At 37.1% G+C, this 19,465-nt stretch overlaps 1 protein-coding gene across 2 annotated transcripts in view; it reads right to left on the bottom strand.

The window, feature by feature from the left end:
• Positions 1-762: 762 nt before the first annotated feature.
• Positions 763-19,465, bottom strand: part of KIAA1958 (KIAA1958 ortholog) — a 163,668-nt gene continuing 144,965 nt past the window's right edge. The window contains exon 4 of one of the 2 annotated variants that reach the window (XM_004372157.2): positions 763-2,103. In XM_004372157.2, coding sequence (XP_004372214.1) covers positions 1,297-2,103 — 807 coding nt within the window. In that variant the 3' untranslated portion in view covers positions 763-1,296. The remainder of the gene's footprint in view (positions 2,104-19,465) is intronic. The other variant, XM_023727379.1, reaches the window with a different exon arrangement.

Genomic DNA, 19,465 nt, shown 5'->3' on the forward strand with positions numbered 1-19,465 from the left:
AAAGTCATACTTGGACAAAAATATTTCAAAGCTCTTTAATAAACACATTTTAGGATTTGATTTCTTTGCAGCTTGTTTTGTTGGATTCTCCTGGTTAAGTCTGAAGATTACCTTTAGTTGCTTTACAGATCCAGTGCTATGTGCTGACAGAATAATTGTATGACACAAAGAACAGATTTTTAACAAACTAAAAAAAGTTCAAATGAAAATAGCTTCCATGTGGTACTGAGAAAGAAAACGTAGGCACTTCTGCTTCAGGTTTTCACATTTTGATTACAGATTGCTTTTCCAAGCCCCTTTCACTACCGGAAATTCCCTCCTGGTAAAAACCACCTACAGTATTTTTACGAAAATAATGCAAGCCTTTTATGTTTGTTTGCCAACTGCTCCCCACCCCTCCACCCCTCGCTGTGAGGTATTTTCATAAGCACTGCTATGCCAATTTTTTTAAACATGTTGCTGTATAAAAAAATCGGCATAGTGTGCTTACGAAAATGCCTGTGCGGGGGAGGGCGGGGCTGGCAAACAAATATAGAAGGTGCGCGTTATTTGCATAAAAATACAGTAGTTTACTGGAAACCTTGTTCTTACACACACCACTTCAGTGCATTAATCTTCTTTCATAAAATTGTCTCCGTTGACAGCAGAAATTGAGTTTCTCTCAGGGCTGAGAGCAATGCCAGCAGCCTCTGCCTCCCTAACTGCATGACTGAGTGCAGCTCCAGGACCTTCTATCACAGAAGGCTGCTTGCTTTGCAGAACCAAGTTATCCATCAACGAAATACAGAGGAGTGTCAAGTGCAATTTTTCTCCTGGAAATATTAACATGTCTACCTCTCTTTTCTACTTCCCTATTCTGAAGGTAATTCAACAAAGTGTATATTCTCCATAACATTCTAAAGCTACTAGGCTACTGGGATTTTTTTTTTTTTTAAACGACTACTTAGCCAGTTTTCATTTTTTTCTGAGAAAACTTGTGCTAAAAAGGCACTAGATAAAATGAATTTCCTTACTATTGTTTGTAGCAATATACATTGTGTCAGACTTTATAATTTAACAAAGGTGAATGACAACTGGAGAAAACATCCTAATTATTCACACTCATTTACTTTCATTTAGAAAACAAATCCAAAGTCCAAGGAACAGCAGGCCACACTGATGGAGACCACCTGACCATGAAGTTAGTCATTCCCTGCCTCCTTGGTGCTCTGGGTTGCTGCTGACCCTGGCCTTGGCCTCCTGAGTGGGCTCTCACTTATCAGGTGAGCAGGGCAGTGGCCTGGACCCAGGGAAGACTCACTGGCTGCAGCTGTGGGATCCAAGCCTCCTGGAGACCTGAGTAAATGAGACGAAGGTGAAGTTCTCACAGTTTTCCAGCTTGACCTTCTTGGCTAAATTTGGGACGATTCCCCGCAAAGACCGCAGACCCATTCTCTGCTCCTCATACCACACACTGCCCACGTCTGTGGCCTCCTTCCTGGCAGTAAGGTAGAAGGGGGACTTGGCCTCCATTTGGGTGGGTGGCCGGTGGATATACATGTACTTATAGAGGAGACAGTAAGGACACTGTTTGTGTCCCCTGGAATGCTCATGGTAGATTTTCCCATGACACACTCTTGTGGAATTGCTCCGACTCTCCCGCTTTACGCTGTCCGTCCGGGCAAAGTAGGGCTGGTTTTGGGGGTCTTTGAGCAGCTCGATGTCACCATACATTAGGTCTGCATGCTCCTGCAGTGTCCGCATATTTAGGTATTGGCTGTTGTATTTGACCACAGTGGACAAGAGCGTGATGGGGCTGTCATCCCCTAGACAGCCTGCCTGCCACATCTCCTCCTCATCTGAAAGGGAGAAGTAGACGATGTTGCGAGAACGGGCACCTGACATCCCTGCCTTACTCAGAACCCACAGCTTCTCCTTGAGTTTCTTGGTGGAAGAACTGAAGGTGCTGCTGGTGATGGAAAAGCCCACACCTGCATTCTTCAAGATGCGGTCTAGGCCTCGGCGAATGGCATGGAGCGAGGTGGCCAGGAAGTCTGAACCATCACTCTTCTTAACGGTGACATAAAAGTTCTCAAGCAGCTCATTCAACTTCACTGCAGGGATCTCAAATGAGACAAACACTGAGGTTATACATTTGAGGACACCCAGCCAGACCCCTCCTTCCTTCTCCTAATGCTCACCAGGGGCTGTATTGTGGACCAGATCTTTTGTGGTCTCTAGAGGGTTGACCCCTTAGCGTGATAGAGTGGAAAAAACAGTGTACTTTAAGCTGGGAGATCTAGGTTCCATATTTGGCTCCACTTAATCTCTTTAAACCTCAGTGTTTCAATCTGCAAAATGGGACACAATAATCACTACTTTCTCAAAGGATTGTTTTAATGCTTAAATAGTTGATGTGAAAAGGCTTATAAACAGTAATGAGCAAACACACATATATGTATGTGTGGAAAAGAAAAAAATATATAAAAATTATTATTACCATTGGCCTTTGTAACTTTTACTATTCCTCTCTTCTCTTTTTTTTAGCATATCATTTCCCTCCCTCCAACAAAATTCAACTATCCTCTCTGCAGAATTCTTGAACTAAACTTATCAAACTCTGACTCACTTTCGCATTAATTTCCTTGAAATCTGCACGAACTATTTGGTAGTGCTGTTACAAAATACGGTGCTGTAGGGGAAGATGGCTGATATATCCACTTTGCATAGCTAGTTAATGTTGCTTGATTTTTTATTTGAATTTATCTGGAAAGGACCTGAAATATCTCTGGCTACCAGGTTTTAATATCAATATTAGTTTAAAGGATATGAAAAATTAATCATTATAATGATGATTAGAGAGACCTCCTTTATTTGGGTGTAGTGGAAGGAGAAGGAAGGTTGGCTGGTAAGAAAGCTTTATTTTCAAGATGAAGCTAGAAAGAGAAAATCAGACTTTGTTCATAGTCTATTCAGGCTGAAAACACATTCTAGGACAAAAATAGTCTCAATAAAAACTGTTCATGAAATAGAAACTGTACAGCTAATGTTCATTCTTCTAATAATCTTCGGGTCAAAGAGAAAATAAAAAATGAATTATAGATTAAAAATGAGCCAAACTATGTGAGGGAAAACTTTTAGAAATGGATAGTGGTGATGGCTGCACAACATGGTAATGTAATTAATGCCACTAACTTAAACATTTAAGAATGGTTAAAAGGGCAAATTTTTTGTTATATATATTTTACCACAATAAAATTTTTAAAATGAGCCAAACTGAAAATATCACATATTAAAATGTATAAGACATTGCTAAAAAAAAAAAAAACAAAAAAAACTTGGATAACATCTCAGTCTTGAATGACTTTGTTAGGAAACTTTATTGAAAATAAGCAAACTGATAATTCAACTGAAAATCTAGAAAAAGTAAACCAAATTTAAAAAATAAAGAGTGAATCAATAAATCTAAAAACATAAAATTAATGTACTAGAAAAATATAAATTGGAATATATAAAAAATAAATATATGTAATCTTGGAAAAGACCTAGAAAGTTAGCAAACTTCTAGCAGGTCTGAAAGAAAGAGACAGAGGAGCAAAGGAATTAATACATTTAAGCATTAGAAATAAGAAAGGTTATACCTACAGAAAATACAGAGTAAAGAATATGAAAAATGCTATATACTTTATGCATATTAATATAAAAATCTAGATAACCTGAATAATTTCCTAGCAAAATATAAATTATCAAAGTTGATTCAATAAGAGGCAAAAGATCTGACTAGCCCCATACAAGAAAAGTAGTGAAATGATTGTCAAAGGTCTATTACTCCTAAAGAGATGACTTTATGGGTGCTTTCTAATAAACATTAAAGGACTTGAATTTTCTTTTGCATTTAAACACTTTTGTTGTTACTGTTGGGTGTCTGGTAGATTCCAACTCTTAGTGACCCTATCTGACACAGTAGAATTGCCCCATAGGGTTTTCTTGACTATAATCTTTATGGAAGCAGATCGCCAAGTCTTTCTCCCACAGAGCCACTGGGTGGGTTCGAACTGCCAGCCTTTGGGTTAGCAGCCAAGTGCTTAACTATTTTGCACCAGGGCTCCTTTTAAACACTTTTAGGGCATAGGAAAAAGACACAACATTTCTTCATTAATTTATAACCAGAATCTGATCAATATTATACCAGAAAACAAAGTAAATGAATATAAATGTGAACTCCCCTAAGTAAAAGACAGGCAGTCTTCATTTTGCATGGTACCATGCTAAATGAAACACGTACACATTAGAAAAGTGCAAAGTGAGGATGTGGCTTTGATACACACTAATTTCAGTTAACATGGTACCATGTAAAACAAAGTCAAATTCAGGACTGCAGTAAAACATTACTAAATCAAAACAAGGAGGGATTTTTGCAGAATGTAAGGATGATTCAATCTTAAGAAATATTTTAATATAATTGATTTATTCACACATTAAGGAGAAAAAATATAAATCTTGATAAATACTGAAAAATCATTTGAAAAAAATTTCATATCCATTTCAATTTTTTTTAAAACTCTCATTAAATTTAGCTTGGAAAAAAAAGTTCTCTTACTATGAAGAAGAGTATTTCAGAGACAAGAACCATAAAAATTATACCCACGATCAAAATATTAGAATCCTTCTTATAAAGTCAGGAATAAGATGAGCATGCTGAATATCACTGCTATCATATAATACAGTTCTATTGTTCTGGAGGTTCTAGCCAATCAAAAAATATATATACTTATATGTATATAGGAAAGGAAAAAGACAAAATATAATTTTCCTCTGATAATATGATTGTTGGTCTTGAAAATCCAAGAGATTCACCTGAAAAGCTATCAGGAAGAGTAGGGTAGCTGTATACAAAATATAAAAAGCAACAGTTTTCTTATATACCAGCAATAACCAGTTAAATTAACTTCCCAGTAACCATTACACCCCAAATGAGCTGGTTTCAGATTTTTATGTTGTCACTTCCAACTCTCTATTTTCAGATGTTAACCTCTCTGTGCATTAGTTGGGACTCATCTGTTTGCAAGAGACAGACATAACTTGAACAATGCTAGGCAAAAAGGGATATCAGAACAAGAGGACTCCAAGGCCATCAGGACACTTTCCTTCCTCATCTCTCTTCTCTGTGCAGACCAATAGAAAAAATTTAAAGGATGAATCTGATTGGTCCATTCCTGATTCAAACAATGAACCAAAATGTGGTCCACTGTATGAATATTTTAACTTCTGCAGTAACTATGTGGATTGAAGGAGAGGAACGGTTCCTAGATAAGGGGTGCTGAGAAGAAAATCTTATTTATTACCTTAGTACTTAAAAATAAATAAATAAATAAAACCACCTCTGATAGCCTCTGTTGGCCTTTGGATAAATTCCAAGCACTTCACCTCATTTTCAAGTCTTCACAATCAGCTTCCACTCTGTGGTAGATGGTTTACAAAGATAGCCATAACAATTCCTTCCATCCCTGTACACACACCTCTTTGCAATATGACTTTGATGCTCCTATCAAAAAGTGGAATCTGTTTTCCCATACTTTGAATCTGGGCTGGTCATGTGACTTATTTTGACCAACAGAATGCAGAAGAAATGACAATGTACGAATTCCGAGCCTAGGCCTCAAGGGGCCTTACAGGTTCTGCTTTTGTCTTCTTAGTACCTGGTGTTGCCATGTGAGGAAACTCAAGCTTAGCCTGTTGGAGCATGGGAACATGAGGAGCAGAGATGACCTGTCTATCATCTAACATCCAGATGTCTGCATCACATGAGTACCACAAGTAAGACCAGTAAACAAACCACTTAGAGGATGCTGTAAAGATGGTGGCATGAGCACATCTAGGATCTCAATCCTACCCACATGAACACCAAAAAAGCAACCCTGAAGAGGTAGGCAAAGGATGGCATCAAGAAGCCACCAACTGAGAGAGACGGGAGTAGTCAGATGCTTCCGGTGGATCCTCTTACAACAAAGACCCGAAAAAACAAGTGAATCAATTATATATGACAATCTAGGAGGCCTGAACATCTAAGGCAAAGTTGAGGAACTGGACTGAGTGGCGGGAGAGGAAGAGACGGTTCGGAAGCAGCAAGGAGTTGCCAGACCTGACGTGGGGAGAGCCTGAGCCCTTCAGGCCTGATCAGCTCATGGGTGAGCAGTAAGGCATGCAAGCAGCAGTGCTTGGGAGGTGCGATTTCCGCACTGGGAGAGACCCAGCACCAAAGAGTCTACTCGCCCACCCAGAACCAGTGAGAAGCAGCCCTAGATCGGCGAAAGATAAGTACTTGTGTACGGCCTACCACGTGGATCAAAAACACCCCCCTTAGGGAAAAACCTCTCTCACATTTACCTCCCTGCTCCCTGCTCTGCACTGGGTCCCGGACCGCCATCAGCAATTACCGAGTCCCCTGGGCTGCAAGTAGGATCCATCACACGCCCTGAGCCATTCTCCCGTCCTTGGAGAGTGAACAAATTAACAAATGGGAAAAAATAAACTGCTGGCTCCCCTAAGCCAGGAACCCAGGGTAGGCACAGCTTCTTTGCCTAGGCACAGGCATAAGAGATCCATGGACTTTGAGAGCCTTTCTCCCTGCAAAGGCTTGTGTGGGCCCATTTCAACAGTGTAGGCCCTCATTATCGCAGTACAACAGGGTATATACCAGAAGTCTAACTTGAACTGTTTCAGCTGTGAAGTGGCAGGTTCGTGACATTTGACACTGCTCTGCCCATTAAGCAGGGTCTTCACCTAGCCACATCAGGGGCCTGAGGACTGGTGGCTCTGCTCACGCCACCTAGCCACCTGTGAAAGAGGCCCAAGAATAAGAGGTGCCCCCCAGTCTTTACGGCCAACAGCACTGGGTGCTCACAGTCTGGCTTCAAAACCCACCCACCTACACACTCTAGGGAACAGGGACACTCCTTCCTCCTGGACACCAGGAGGCGGAAGTCAGCCCCCTGCCTTGCTCAGAGTGTGTCCCCCTGCTGCAACCAGATGTCTGTGCCTATGCCAATCACCCATGCCTGTCTAGGACTGTAGATGAGAGCCTACACCACACACTTGGTGGCTATCTACCTGGGCACCTGAGCTGAATCCATACAGAAGGAGTGGGCAGACTCCTGAGCTTACATACCTAGTAACAGATCTAACAACCTGGTGACAGGACATTAGAGCTTCAAAGCTTCCAATAATCAAACTAGCTCATACAAGCAGCCTATTTGGGCATATCAAAACAAAACAAGAAGCTAGGACACAGTGAAAAAACATAAAATAAATAAATATAATAACTTATTGATGGCTTGGAGACAACAGTCAATATTAAATCACATAAAGAGGCAATCCATGATGGCTTCAGCAAGCTCCCAAAATAAAGAATCTAAAAATTTTCCAGAGGAGGAAAATTTCTTGGAATTACCAGAGGCAGAATACAAAAGATTAATATACAGAACTCTTCAAGAAATTAGGAAGGAAATTAATCAAAACGCAGAACACGCAATAGAGGAAATTTTAAAAAGATTAGAGTATAATGACAAATTTAACAGGCTGCAAGAATCCATAGAGAGACAGCAATCAGAAATCCAGAAGATTAAAATTTCAGAATTAGACAACAGAAAGTCATAGGAGCAGAATTGAGGCAATGGAAGTCAGAATTAGTGAGACTGAAGATAAAGTACTTGACACCCACTTATCTGAGGAAAAATTAGATAAAAGGATTAAAAAAATGAATAAACCTTAAGAATTATGTGGGACTCTATCAAAAGGAATAACCTATGAGTGATTGGAGTACCAGAATGGGGATGTGGGATAACAGAAAATACAGAGAATTGTTGAAGATTTGTTGGCAGAAAACTTCTCTGATATCGTGAAAGATGACAAGATATCTAACTAAGATGCTGATTGAACCCCACATAAGGTAGATCCCAAAAGAAAGTCACCAAGACATATTATAATCAAACTTGCCAAAACCAAAGATAAAGAGAGAATTTTAAGAGCGACTAGGGATAAACGAAAAGTCATCTACAAAGGAGAGTCACTAAGAATAAACTTGGACTACTCAGCGGAAACTATGCAGGCAAGAAGGCAATGGGATGACATACATAAAGCCTTAAAGGAAAAAACTGCCAGCCAAGAATTATATATCCAGCCAACTGTCTCAATATGATAGCAAAATTAGGGCATTTCCAGATAAACAGAAGTTTAGGGAATTTGCAAAAACCAAACCAAAATTACAAGAAATACTACAGGGAGTCCTCCACTTAGGAAGTCAGTAACATCAGGTAACAACCCAAGACTAGAACACAGGACAGAACAACCAGATATCAACCCAGGTAGGGAAATGACAAAAGTAAATCAAAGTTAAAACACTGAAAATAGGGAAACAGATGTCAATATGTAAAAGATGACAACATGAAAACAAAAAAGAGGGACTTAAAAAATGTAGACATAGATTTTGCATATAGAGAGGAAGTCAAGGTGATATAAAGAAAAGACTGGTATAAACTTAGAAAAATAGGGGTAAATATTAAGGTAAACACAGAGGAAACTAACAATCCTACAAGTCAAAATAAAAAACTGGAAAAATATAAAGCCTCAGCAAACACAAAATCAACAACAATGAAAAAGATTAAAATAAAATACATAAAGAAGGAGCCACCAACTGAAAAAAGATAAGGACAAATTTCAAACAGTGGGAAAATCTCTTCTTCCGTTGTTCCCACATTTCCCCCTCTTGGTGTGGCAGACAGACAGCTGCAGCAAAGCTGAAGCCACAGCCACAGCTGACCCATGGCTCTCTTGTGCTCTAAGAAGGGCCCTGATCTCTGAGTCCAAAGTAAAAAAGACAGGTATTCCTGGTGGACTGTTCAGGGTGTGTCATGGATTGAATTGTATCCCCCCAAAATATCTGTCAACTTTGCTAGGCCATGATTCCCAGTATTGTGTGATTGTCCACCATTTTGTCATCTGATGTGATTTTCCTGTGTGTAATAAATCCTACCTCTATGATGAGGCAGGATTACAGGCAGTTATGTTAAAGAGGTAGGATTTAATCTACAAGATTAGGTTGTGTCAATCTCTTTTGAGATATAAAAGAGAGAAGTGAGCAGAGAGACAGGGGGCCCTCATACCACCAAGAAACAAGAGCCAGGAGAATAGTGCATCCTTTGGATCCAGGGTCCCTGTGCTGAGAAGCTCTTAAACCAGGGAAGATTGATGACAAGGACCTTCCCCCAGAGCTGACAGAGAGAGAAAGCCTTCCCCTAGAGCTGGCACCCTAAATTCAGACTTCTAGCCTCTTAGACTGTGAAAGAATAAATTTCTCTTTGTTAAAGCCATCCACTTGTGGTATTTCTACTATAGCAGCACTAGATAACTAAGACAAGGTGTATGTTCTGACAGTATGGGTGCTGCCTGAAGGACTGGAACCTCTATCTGGCCTGAACTGGAGCCCTCACAGAGTGGGGGAGGGAGGAGCAAGCAAAGACTGAAGGCTGTGCCCACCTAGGGACACATTGGGTTTTCTGATTTGTCTAGAAGCCACTGAAGGACTAAAATCTGAGTTTGGCCTGATGTAGAGATCCCACAGGGTAGGGGAGGGAGTGGTGAGCAAAGTTTGAAGACTGCACCTGCCTAAGAGTTTCTTGCAGATATTAGTGCTTTTGAAAGTACCATGTATATGGGAAGTTGGGAAAGCTAACAACTGTAATAGTCTAATGTCCCTAGTGGAGTCCCTAGGTGATGCAGATGGTTAAGTACTCAACTAATAGCTGAAAAGTTGGTCACTCAAACCTACCCAGAGGTGTCTCAGAAGACAGGACTGGCAATCTGCTTTTGAAAGGTGACAGCCTTGAAAACCCTATGGAGCAGTTCTACTCTGCACACATGGGGTTGCCATAAGTCAGAATCAACTTGATGGCAACTAACAACAAAAACAATCATGTCCCGGCAGTAACAAAATATCACAAGGCACACAAAGAAACTGAAAATTATGGCCCATTCAAAAGAACAAGATAGAGAAATCACCTTTATGGAAACATGGATAATGAACAAATTTCAAAACATACTACAAGGCTACAGTAATCAAAACAGCCTGGTATTGGTATAATGATAGACACATAGAACAACAGCATAGAACTGACAGTCCAGAAATAAACCATACATGTATGGCCAATTGATTTTTGACAAAGGTACTAAGTCCATTCAATGGAGGAAGAAAAGTCTCTTCAACAAACGGTTCTGTGACAACTGGATCTCCACATGCAGAAGAGTAAAACTAGACCCATACCTTACATCATACATGAAAATTAACTCAAAATGGATCACAGACCTAAATGTAAGAACTAAAACTATACAACTCTTAGAAGAAAACATAGGGGTAATGCTTTGGGATGTAGTTTTTTTTTGGCAGTAGATTCTTAGATGTGCCATAAAAAATATAAGCAACAAAAGATAAATTAGAGTTCATCAAAATTAAAACTTGTGTGCATCAACAGAATTTATCAACAAAGTGAAGAGACAACCTACAGATTGGGAGAAAATTTTTGGGAACCATTTATCTGATAAGAGTTTAATGTACAAAATATAAAGAACTCCTACAACTTAACAACAAAAAGACAATCTAATTTTAAAAAAGTAGGCAAATAGACCTGTCACCAAAGAAGATATACAGATAGCCAAAAAGCACATGAAAAGATGCTCAATGTTATTAGCCATTAGGGAAATGCAAATCAAATCCACAATGAGATAACACTTTACCTCTTACTGTGATAAGAAAAACATGAAAACAACAAGTGTTGGTGAGGATGTGGAGAAATTGGAATGCTCATCCATTGCTGGTGGGATTGTAAAATGATGCAGCCACTGTGGGAAACAATTTGACAGTTCCTCAAAGAGTTAAACACAGAATTACCATGTGACCCAGAAATTTCACTCCTAGGTATATATCCAAAAGAGCTGAAGCAGGAACATAAAAAGATGCTTATACACCAATGTTCACTGCAGCACTATTCACAATAGCCAAAAGATGGAAACAATCTAAATGTCTATCAACAGATGAATGGATAAACAAAATGTGATATATATATATATTCATATATATATATATATATGAATATTACCTGTGAAAAGAAATGAACTCCTGATACATGTGTTACAACATGGATGAACCTTGAAAACATATGCTAAGTAAGATAAGTCAATCATAAAAGGACAAATATATGATCCTACTTATATGAAATATCTAGAATAGGCTAATGTATAGAGATTAAAGTTCATTACTGGTTTCAGGGGTGGAAGGGAGAAAGGGGGAGTCACTGCTTAATGCGAACTGAGTTTCTATTAAGGGTAGTGGAAAAACTTGGAAATGGATAGTGGTGATGTTTGTACAATATGATGAATCTAATTGTCACTGAATTGTACATGTAAAAAAGATTGAAATGGCCAATGTCTTGTTATATATATTTTTGTCACCCAAAAGAAAAGAAAAGAACCATCCAGGTGAACTTAGCTCAAAATGCTAACCCACTGAATCATGAACAAATAAAATGAACGTTGCTTTAAGCCACTAAGTTTTGGATGGTTTGTTATACAGCAATAGATAACTGATACATACCCTATTTCTCTAGCCTGATCTTCTGTTCTTTTTTTTCCTGTTTTCCAGTCTCATTGAACTTTTTGACATTCCTAGAAACCACAGGAGCCCCAGTGGCTCAGTGGTTAAGAGCCGCAGTGAGCCACGGCTGCTAACCAAAAGAAACCACAAGGCCCTTTCTTGCTTCCAAGTCTTTGCATATGCTACTTCCTCTGGCTAGAATGCTTTTTACCTCCAGCCTTCTCCATCTGAACAATCTCTATTCATTCTTCCACATCCAGTTCAAATTCTGCTTCCTATATAAAGGCTTCTCCAGTTTCCCTAAGCAAAGCTACTCTCTCATCTGGGATCCAACGGCATTTAATTTAAACTTTATTACCACCTTTTCCATATTGCACAGCCTCTTATCTATTCATCTAATCTGTCTCTCTGAGTGTACTGAAAGCGCCCTGAAGGCAAGAACTACATGAGATGGTAGATTCATGACTGGTCTTCACACATACTAGAAAGCACGAAATACATATAATTGGTATTTAGTGAATTGACAAATGTGGGTTAAATTAACTAATTACCACAGAAGTCAGGCAAACCAAGGTGGTTTACAATGCAGAACATTTTTCTTGATTTCCACAGAATACCACAAGGTTCAAAGCAAAATCACACCAAAAAGCAACTCCTGGAGAAATATCAAATCACAAAAATTTGTTGTTTGCCTGAAAGAGACTGTTCAGTCTGGCCTTGGCTGCCTTCTTAGGTTTCTCAGCTGAGTTTTGGTTAGGGATTATTCCTCTAGATTACCAAGATCCTCAATCTGTTAAAAAGCATTGTGAAGAGCCATTTTCCTTCATTGACCATGCTGAACTGATTTACTATATCCAATTTCCAAAATCCATCATGGATTACAAACTCAGCGTCCTTGATATAAAAATATCAAAGCATGGTCATAGGACTGATGATTCTTGTTGAGAAAGGACAGAATAAAGAAAAAAACTGACTCATCTGGCAAATTCCACAGTTCTGGAACTATACAGTAATCCTTGACACTTGAAAGAGACAGATTATAAGGCAAGTAAAATCAAAAGTTACTTTTTGGGGAATTCCTAAAACTCCTCTTTGTGATAATCTTGTGGGGGTGGTGGTGAAGAAAGTAGAGAAATGCCTATGAACTTCAAGTACCCTTATAGGAAAACAAAATGAATCTTGAACTAACCATTTCTGATAATAAAAATTATTCATTTTTACATTACCAAATTTTACTTTATTAAAAAAGATACATATTGAACTTTAAGATGCTCCATTTTCTAAAGGGCAATCCTAAAGAATAAATAAGTCACTTAGGTAGCAACCTTGGGGGAGATGGATCAATGAAAAGTAGGCCATTCTTCAGATGATAATCTGTAGGAAAAAATACTACGTGGACCACACCCTGGTCACAGAGACCAGCAGTGCACAATTCTGCTTATTCAGAAGGCATTTTGAAGTCTGATTTAATTCCTTGCTTTTTCTCTTAAACAAGTACCTAAATTTGAGGCGCAGCAGCTGCCAAACTATGGTCAAGGGTTGTACACTATCTTGTATGCTGCCAGCTCTATTTTTATAGATACATCTACACTGAAAATGTGTTGAGACCAAGAGAGTGAAGTTAAAGAAGACGGGCACTATGCCACAATTCCTTCTTATTAAATACTGGCTAATTCTCTAAAATGTTGGCCTCTTTCTTCAGAGTATATAATTAAAATTATTTAGTATTAGTAGCCCAATGCGAGTGGATTACAGAAGATTGATATATATCTTTTCTCTTGCTGTTATTCCTCTAGAGAGCACAGGTACCAATTAAGAAAATATTAGTACTAAAAGTGGGGTTAAGGCACACTCCATTGGACAGCTGAGAAGTTTTCACCATCTGGGATGTTGACATTATCTAAATTGTGGATGGTGCAGAGAAATAGGGCTTTTTTCATTGATTCGTGCATGGAAACTTGCAGGTTCCCAGCAACTGACAATTGTCTTCATAATGATTTCCCAGAGTCTGGAAGACAGGCCATCTTGCCTAGAAACAGTTAAGGTTAGTGGGGATGGAGTAATGGTGATGGGGGTGGGTGGGAATAGGTAAATTTTTTGACAACCTTAAGCAAAAAGCCACAGAAACAGGAGGGCTTAGAGATACCACAAGAAGTATGAAATACTAAAGGCAATGGGGTTAGAGATCTCCCTTTGTTCTAAGAAGGCTGAACTTGCTTGAGCCTTTCACAGCAAGATTGCTGTGAGGATTAAATGAGAGAGAATCAAAGTGTTTAACATAGTACCTGGAACACAGTAGGACCTTAATAAATGACAGTTGTTAACACTATTACTATAGAAACAAACTCTGGAGATAAAGAAGGTACTCCAGGCCTCCTAATGAGTTATGAGCAGGTTCAGTCTTATAACCTTGGAGACCACAGTGGGGAATGCCCATTCAACCACTGCTTATTATGATTGTTCAGACTGATAACTGGATACTGCCAAGTGAAAGATACCCCTTGGTTTTCTGCCCTCTAATGGACAACTGGAAACCCTGGTGGCATAGCGGTTAAGAGCTGCTAACCGAAAGGTCGGCCGTTCAAATCTGCCTGGCGTGCCTTGGAAACCCTATGGGGGAGTTCTACTCTGTCCTATAGGGTCGCTGTGAGTCAGAATCAACTCAGTGGAAATCAGTTTGGTTTTTGGTTTAATGGACAACCATGAACCAGCTGGCTTTCCTGTTTCCATACAAGGTGAAGAGAGTTTTTGGAGAAAAGTAAGGATGCAAGATCAGAGTTCTTGCTTTCTTGACCATCCACTTGGCCCTCAGAATTGCTAAACAACCCATTTTTAAAACTATCATTTACTGTTTACGCATTATTTGATACATTTTAAAAAAAAATATGCAATTTATTTATGTTATGCAACATAATAACAAAATCAACATCTATGAATCCACCGTAAGAACTAAACTATTGCTAATACTACTTCATATACTTACATATTCCTTCCGTATTCAACTCTTCTGCTCTCCAACCTCCAGTGAGGAAACTACTATCTTGGATTTTGTTTTATTATTCCTTAATTATTCCCCCATAGCTGTTTCCTTTTTGCCCCATTTGCTCTATCATTTACATGCTTTCTCTTTGTCCCTCTCTGTTTTTTTTTTTTTTACTTTGATTGTAAGTTGTAGACACATCACTTTACCAATGAACATTTCAGTGTATATTTCCTATGAAAAAAGGACATTCTCTTAAATAACTACAGTAGTTATAAGCGTAAGTTTAACACTAATAAAATAACATTATCTAAACCATAGTCCATATTCAAATTTCATCAATTATTCCAATGTCATATATATTCTCTAGGATGCAAATTGCTTTTTTCACTTAACATTATGTTTCCATGATTTAGCCTTGTTGTGGGTGCCTGTAGTAATTATTTTTACTGTTGTATAATATTCCATTGTTTGATTATACATATTCAGTTATCTATTCCCCTGATCATGGACATTTGGATTGTATCCAGTTTTTTGCTATTATGAATAATGCTACTTATACACCTCTCCGTGCTCATGTGAAAGATTTTCTCTGGGGTTAATCCCTGGAAGTGGAATAGCTGGTTCTTGCATATGCTTATGTTCAACTTTATAAGATAGTTTCAAATTGTATTACAAATAGTTGCATTAATATAGAGTCCTACTAGGAGTGATTAATATTTGTGTTGCTTCATATCCTCACCAAAACAGGTTTCTTTTTTTTTTCTTAACAATTTGTATTACATGGTATCTCACTGTAGTTTTAATTTGCATTTGTCTGCTTACTAATGATTTGGGGCATTTTTTCATGTGTATTTTCCACAAAGATTTCCTTGTTTTTGTTAAATACTTGATAGTGTCTTTTACTGGTTCTTTTCCTATTTGATTGGTTTTGGTTATACCGTTTATACTCCCACTACCAAGGCGTAAGGCTTCTGGTTGTTCTATATCGTTACCAAAATTTGATTTTGTCAGTCTTTTTAATTTTAGCCATTCTAGTGGCTATCTAGTAGTATCTCATTGTGGTTTTCAGTTTGCATTTCTCTTTTGACTAAATCCAAAGTTTTATTCGTGAACAACTGAAAGCACAGAATTGTTACCAATTGAGGTAGAGAAGATGCACAGATCAGAAGATCAGAAGTTCCATTTCAGTTGTGGTTTGAGATGTCTATTAGCCACCTAATGGAGAGGACAAGTGTGCACTTGGATGTATGAGTCTCGAATTCAAGAAAGAAGTCTGACAGGAGATATAAATTTGGAGGTTAGTGGCATAGAGACGGTTTTTAATGCCATGGGACTGAATAGATTGCCAAAGGAATAAATACAAAGAAAAGAATCAAGGTCTGACTGAGTCTTGGTGCACAACAACATTAAAAGGCCAGGAGAGGAGGAAGAACAAGCAAAGGAGAACCTCAAATAAGAAGACAATCAAAAGAGTGAAGAAAAACATATTAAGGAGGAAAGAGTGGCAAACCGTTAAATTCTGCTGACATGTCAGGTAAAACGAGGACTGAGAACTAACTCACTAGATTTAATAACATGGATAATTTAAGGCTTTGGTTGCTATTGTGGAGCCCTGGTGGCACAGTGGTTAAGAATTTGGCTGCTAACCGAAAGGTTAGCAATCTGAATCCACCAGCTTCTCCTTAGAAACCCTATGGGGCTGTTCTACTTTGTCCTATAGGGTCGACTATGAGTTGGAATCGACTCGACAGCAATGGGTTTGGTTTTTTTTTTTTTTGGTTGCTATTGTAAACGGTAGCCTTAAAAATATTTTTCTCTTTGTTACTAATCTATTGATATGCAATTGATATTTATATATTCAAGTTACATATCTTGCTGAATTCTTTTCATTGTTTCTAGTAATTTGCTCGTGGATTCCATTGGGTTTGCTATATAGACAATCATACCATCTGAGAATAATGTAAATTTTCCATTTTATTTTCCAATATTTATACATTTTATGACTTTTTCTTATTTTACTATGCTAGTTAGGACTTCTAGTACAATATTCAATAGAAGCAGTGATGACAGTTTTCCTTGTCTCATCCCTGATTTTAAAAGGAATGCTTCAAAAATTTGACCATCAAGAGTGCTATTTTTGTAGATAGCCTTTACCTGTTTAACTTTAAAAAGGCTTCTGTTTAAAAGCCTTTAAAAAAAATTATAAATGGTTGTTCAATTCTATCAAATGTCATCGTTGGATTTGTTGAGATAATCATATTATTTTCCTCCTTTGAATGCTCAATGTGATGAGTGAAATTTATAGAATTTCTAATGTTTATCATCTTTGCATTCCACAAATATAATTTGTTCACTATGAATTTTTTCTAATATATCACTTGATTTGATTTACTAATATTTTGTTTAGAATTCCTTTCTTATACACTTAATGAGTATTTCCGGTATCAGATTAAGCTAGTGTCATCTAATACATGGACAGCATTTCATACTTTTTCTGAAAGATTCTGAATAAAACTGAAATGATCTGTACTTCGAAAATTGGTTGAACTCACCTCTAAGTATTTTCTTTGTGGAAAGATGTCAAACTATGAACTCAATTTCTATAACAGTTATAAAACTATTAAGACTTTCTATTAATTCATGAGTCAATTTCAGAATGTAACTTTCTAGAAATTTGTTACCTTGGTCTAAGTTTTAAAATTTATTGATACAGTAGTCTCTTATATATTTAATTGCTGCTGTATTTCTACTGAAGTTCCCTTTTCATTCCTAATATTATTTATTTTTCATTCTCTTTTTTTTCCTTGATCCGTCTATCCATAGATTTGTCAGTTTACTAATCTTTAAAAAGAAAGATTTTTTTAATGATCTCACTATATCATTGTGCTCTACTTCATTCACTGCTTTCATAATCTCCCTTTTTTCTGGTTTATTCTGTTGTTATTCTAATGTCTTAAGTTGGATACTTAGTTCATAGATTTTCAGCTTTTCTTCTTTTGTAAGGTCAGCATTTAAGGCTTTAAAAAATCACTTGGAAATATTGCTCTTGCTGCATCCCACACGTTTTGATGTTTACATTAACATTCATGTAAAAATATTTTTTAAATTCCAATATAGTATTTTCTTTGATGTTTCAGTTATTTAAAAGCATGTTTTTAAATATATGGAAATCAAAGGCTCTTTTGGTCACTAACTTCTAATTTAATTCCACAGTGGTTGAAGAATGGTGTATATATGTAATATAAATTCTGGGATATTTAAGAGACTTGCTTTATTGGCCTTAGTAGATCATCACTTTTTGTAAATGTTTCACACATATTTCAGAAAAATATATGGGTACCTGTGTACCTTGTTCTACATATGTTCATTAAATTAAAACTGAATTTTAGTGTTCACATTAAAAAAAAACACAACTTTTTGCATCCTCTACTTTCAGCTCTCTGATGTATCTTAGTTATAGTACTTATAAAGAGCTTACAGACGAATGATTTTTTTTTTTGCCAGTCTGACAATCTCAGTCTTAACTGTAAAGTTTAATTTATCTGTATTTATTATGATTCTTGATATTAAGACTTATTTCTATTATTTTACTTTTTGATTTCTATATGCCCAACTCATATGCTTTTTGAAAAAAACTATTGTCTTTAAAAAAAAAATTGAGCTTTGTTTCATCTTTCCTATTCTATACTTTCCCCCTCTGCTAGTTTGAGAGTTACTCTATTTCTATTATTTTAATGGCATTCCTCACATTTTACAATGCATACTTAAAATCTGAAGCTAACATCTTAACCCCCCCTCCAAACAATACTTATAACACTAACTCTGATTACCCTCTCCTGACTTACATGCTAATTTATTCTTTTTGCTCCTATTATAAACGTAATTGTTTTCTTAATTTTATTTTTGGTTTCTCATTACTACTGTATAGAAACAGAATTGCTTTTTGTATATTGACCATGTATCCTGCAACCTTGCTAAATTCATTTACTAGTTCTAATAGCTTTTTAGTGAATTTCTAAGGATTTTCTACATACAAGATCATGTCATCTGCTAAAAGAGATCGTTTTACTTACTCCTTTCCAATCTGGATGCCTTTTCTTTGATTTTGCTGCCTAATGCCTTGATTAGAACCTTTAGGAACATGTTGAATAGAAGTGGCAAGAACACACATCCTTGTCCAGTTCTTGATCTTAGAGGAAAAACATTCAGTCTTCAACCATTAAATATGATGTTAGCTGTGGGGTTTTTTTAGATGACCCTTATCAGGTTGAGAAAGTTCACTTCTATTCCTAGTTTGGTGAGTGTTTTTTTTTTTAATCATGAAGGAGTGTTGGATTTTCTCAAATGCTTTTTCTGCATCTATTGAGATGATCATGTGGTTTTTGTCTTTATTGATATGGTGTATTACATTAATCTTTGGATATTAAAACAACCTTACATTCCTGGGATAAATCCCACCTGCTCATGGTATATAATCATTTTTATATGTACTAGATTTGAAGCCATCTGGGCCTAGGCTTTTCTTTGTGGGTAGTTTTTTTTTTTTTTTTTTTTTTTTTAATACAAATTCAGTCTCTGTCTACTGGAATTAGTTTAATCAGATTTTCTATTTCTTTTTGAGTCAGTATTGGTAGTTTGTGTCTTTCTAGAAATTTGTTCATTTCATCTAATTTATTGGCACACAATTGTTCATAGTATTTCCTTATAATCCTATTTCTGTAAGGTTGCTAATTATGTCCCTTCTTCTATCTGGTTTTAGGAATTTGAGTCTTCTTTATCCTCTATATCTTCACCTTTCTTCTAAACTGCCATAACTTTGCTATCTGTACTATATTTTGGGTAGTTTCTTCAAATCTTTC

Source organism: Trichechus manatus, unplaced genomic scaffold (genome assembly GCF_000243295.1).
Source record: "Trichechus manatus latirostris isolate Lorelei unplaced genomic scaffold, TriManLat1.0 scaffold00016, whole genome shotgun sequence".
NCBI lineage: Eukaryota > Metazoa > Chordata > Mammalia > Sirenia > Trichechidae > Trichechus > Trichechus manatus.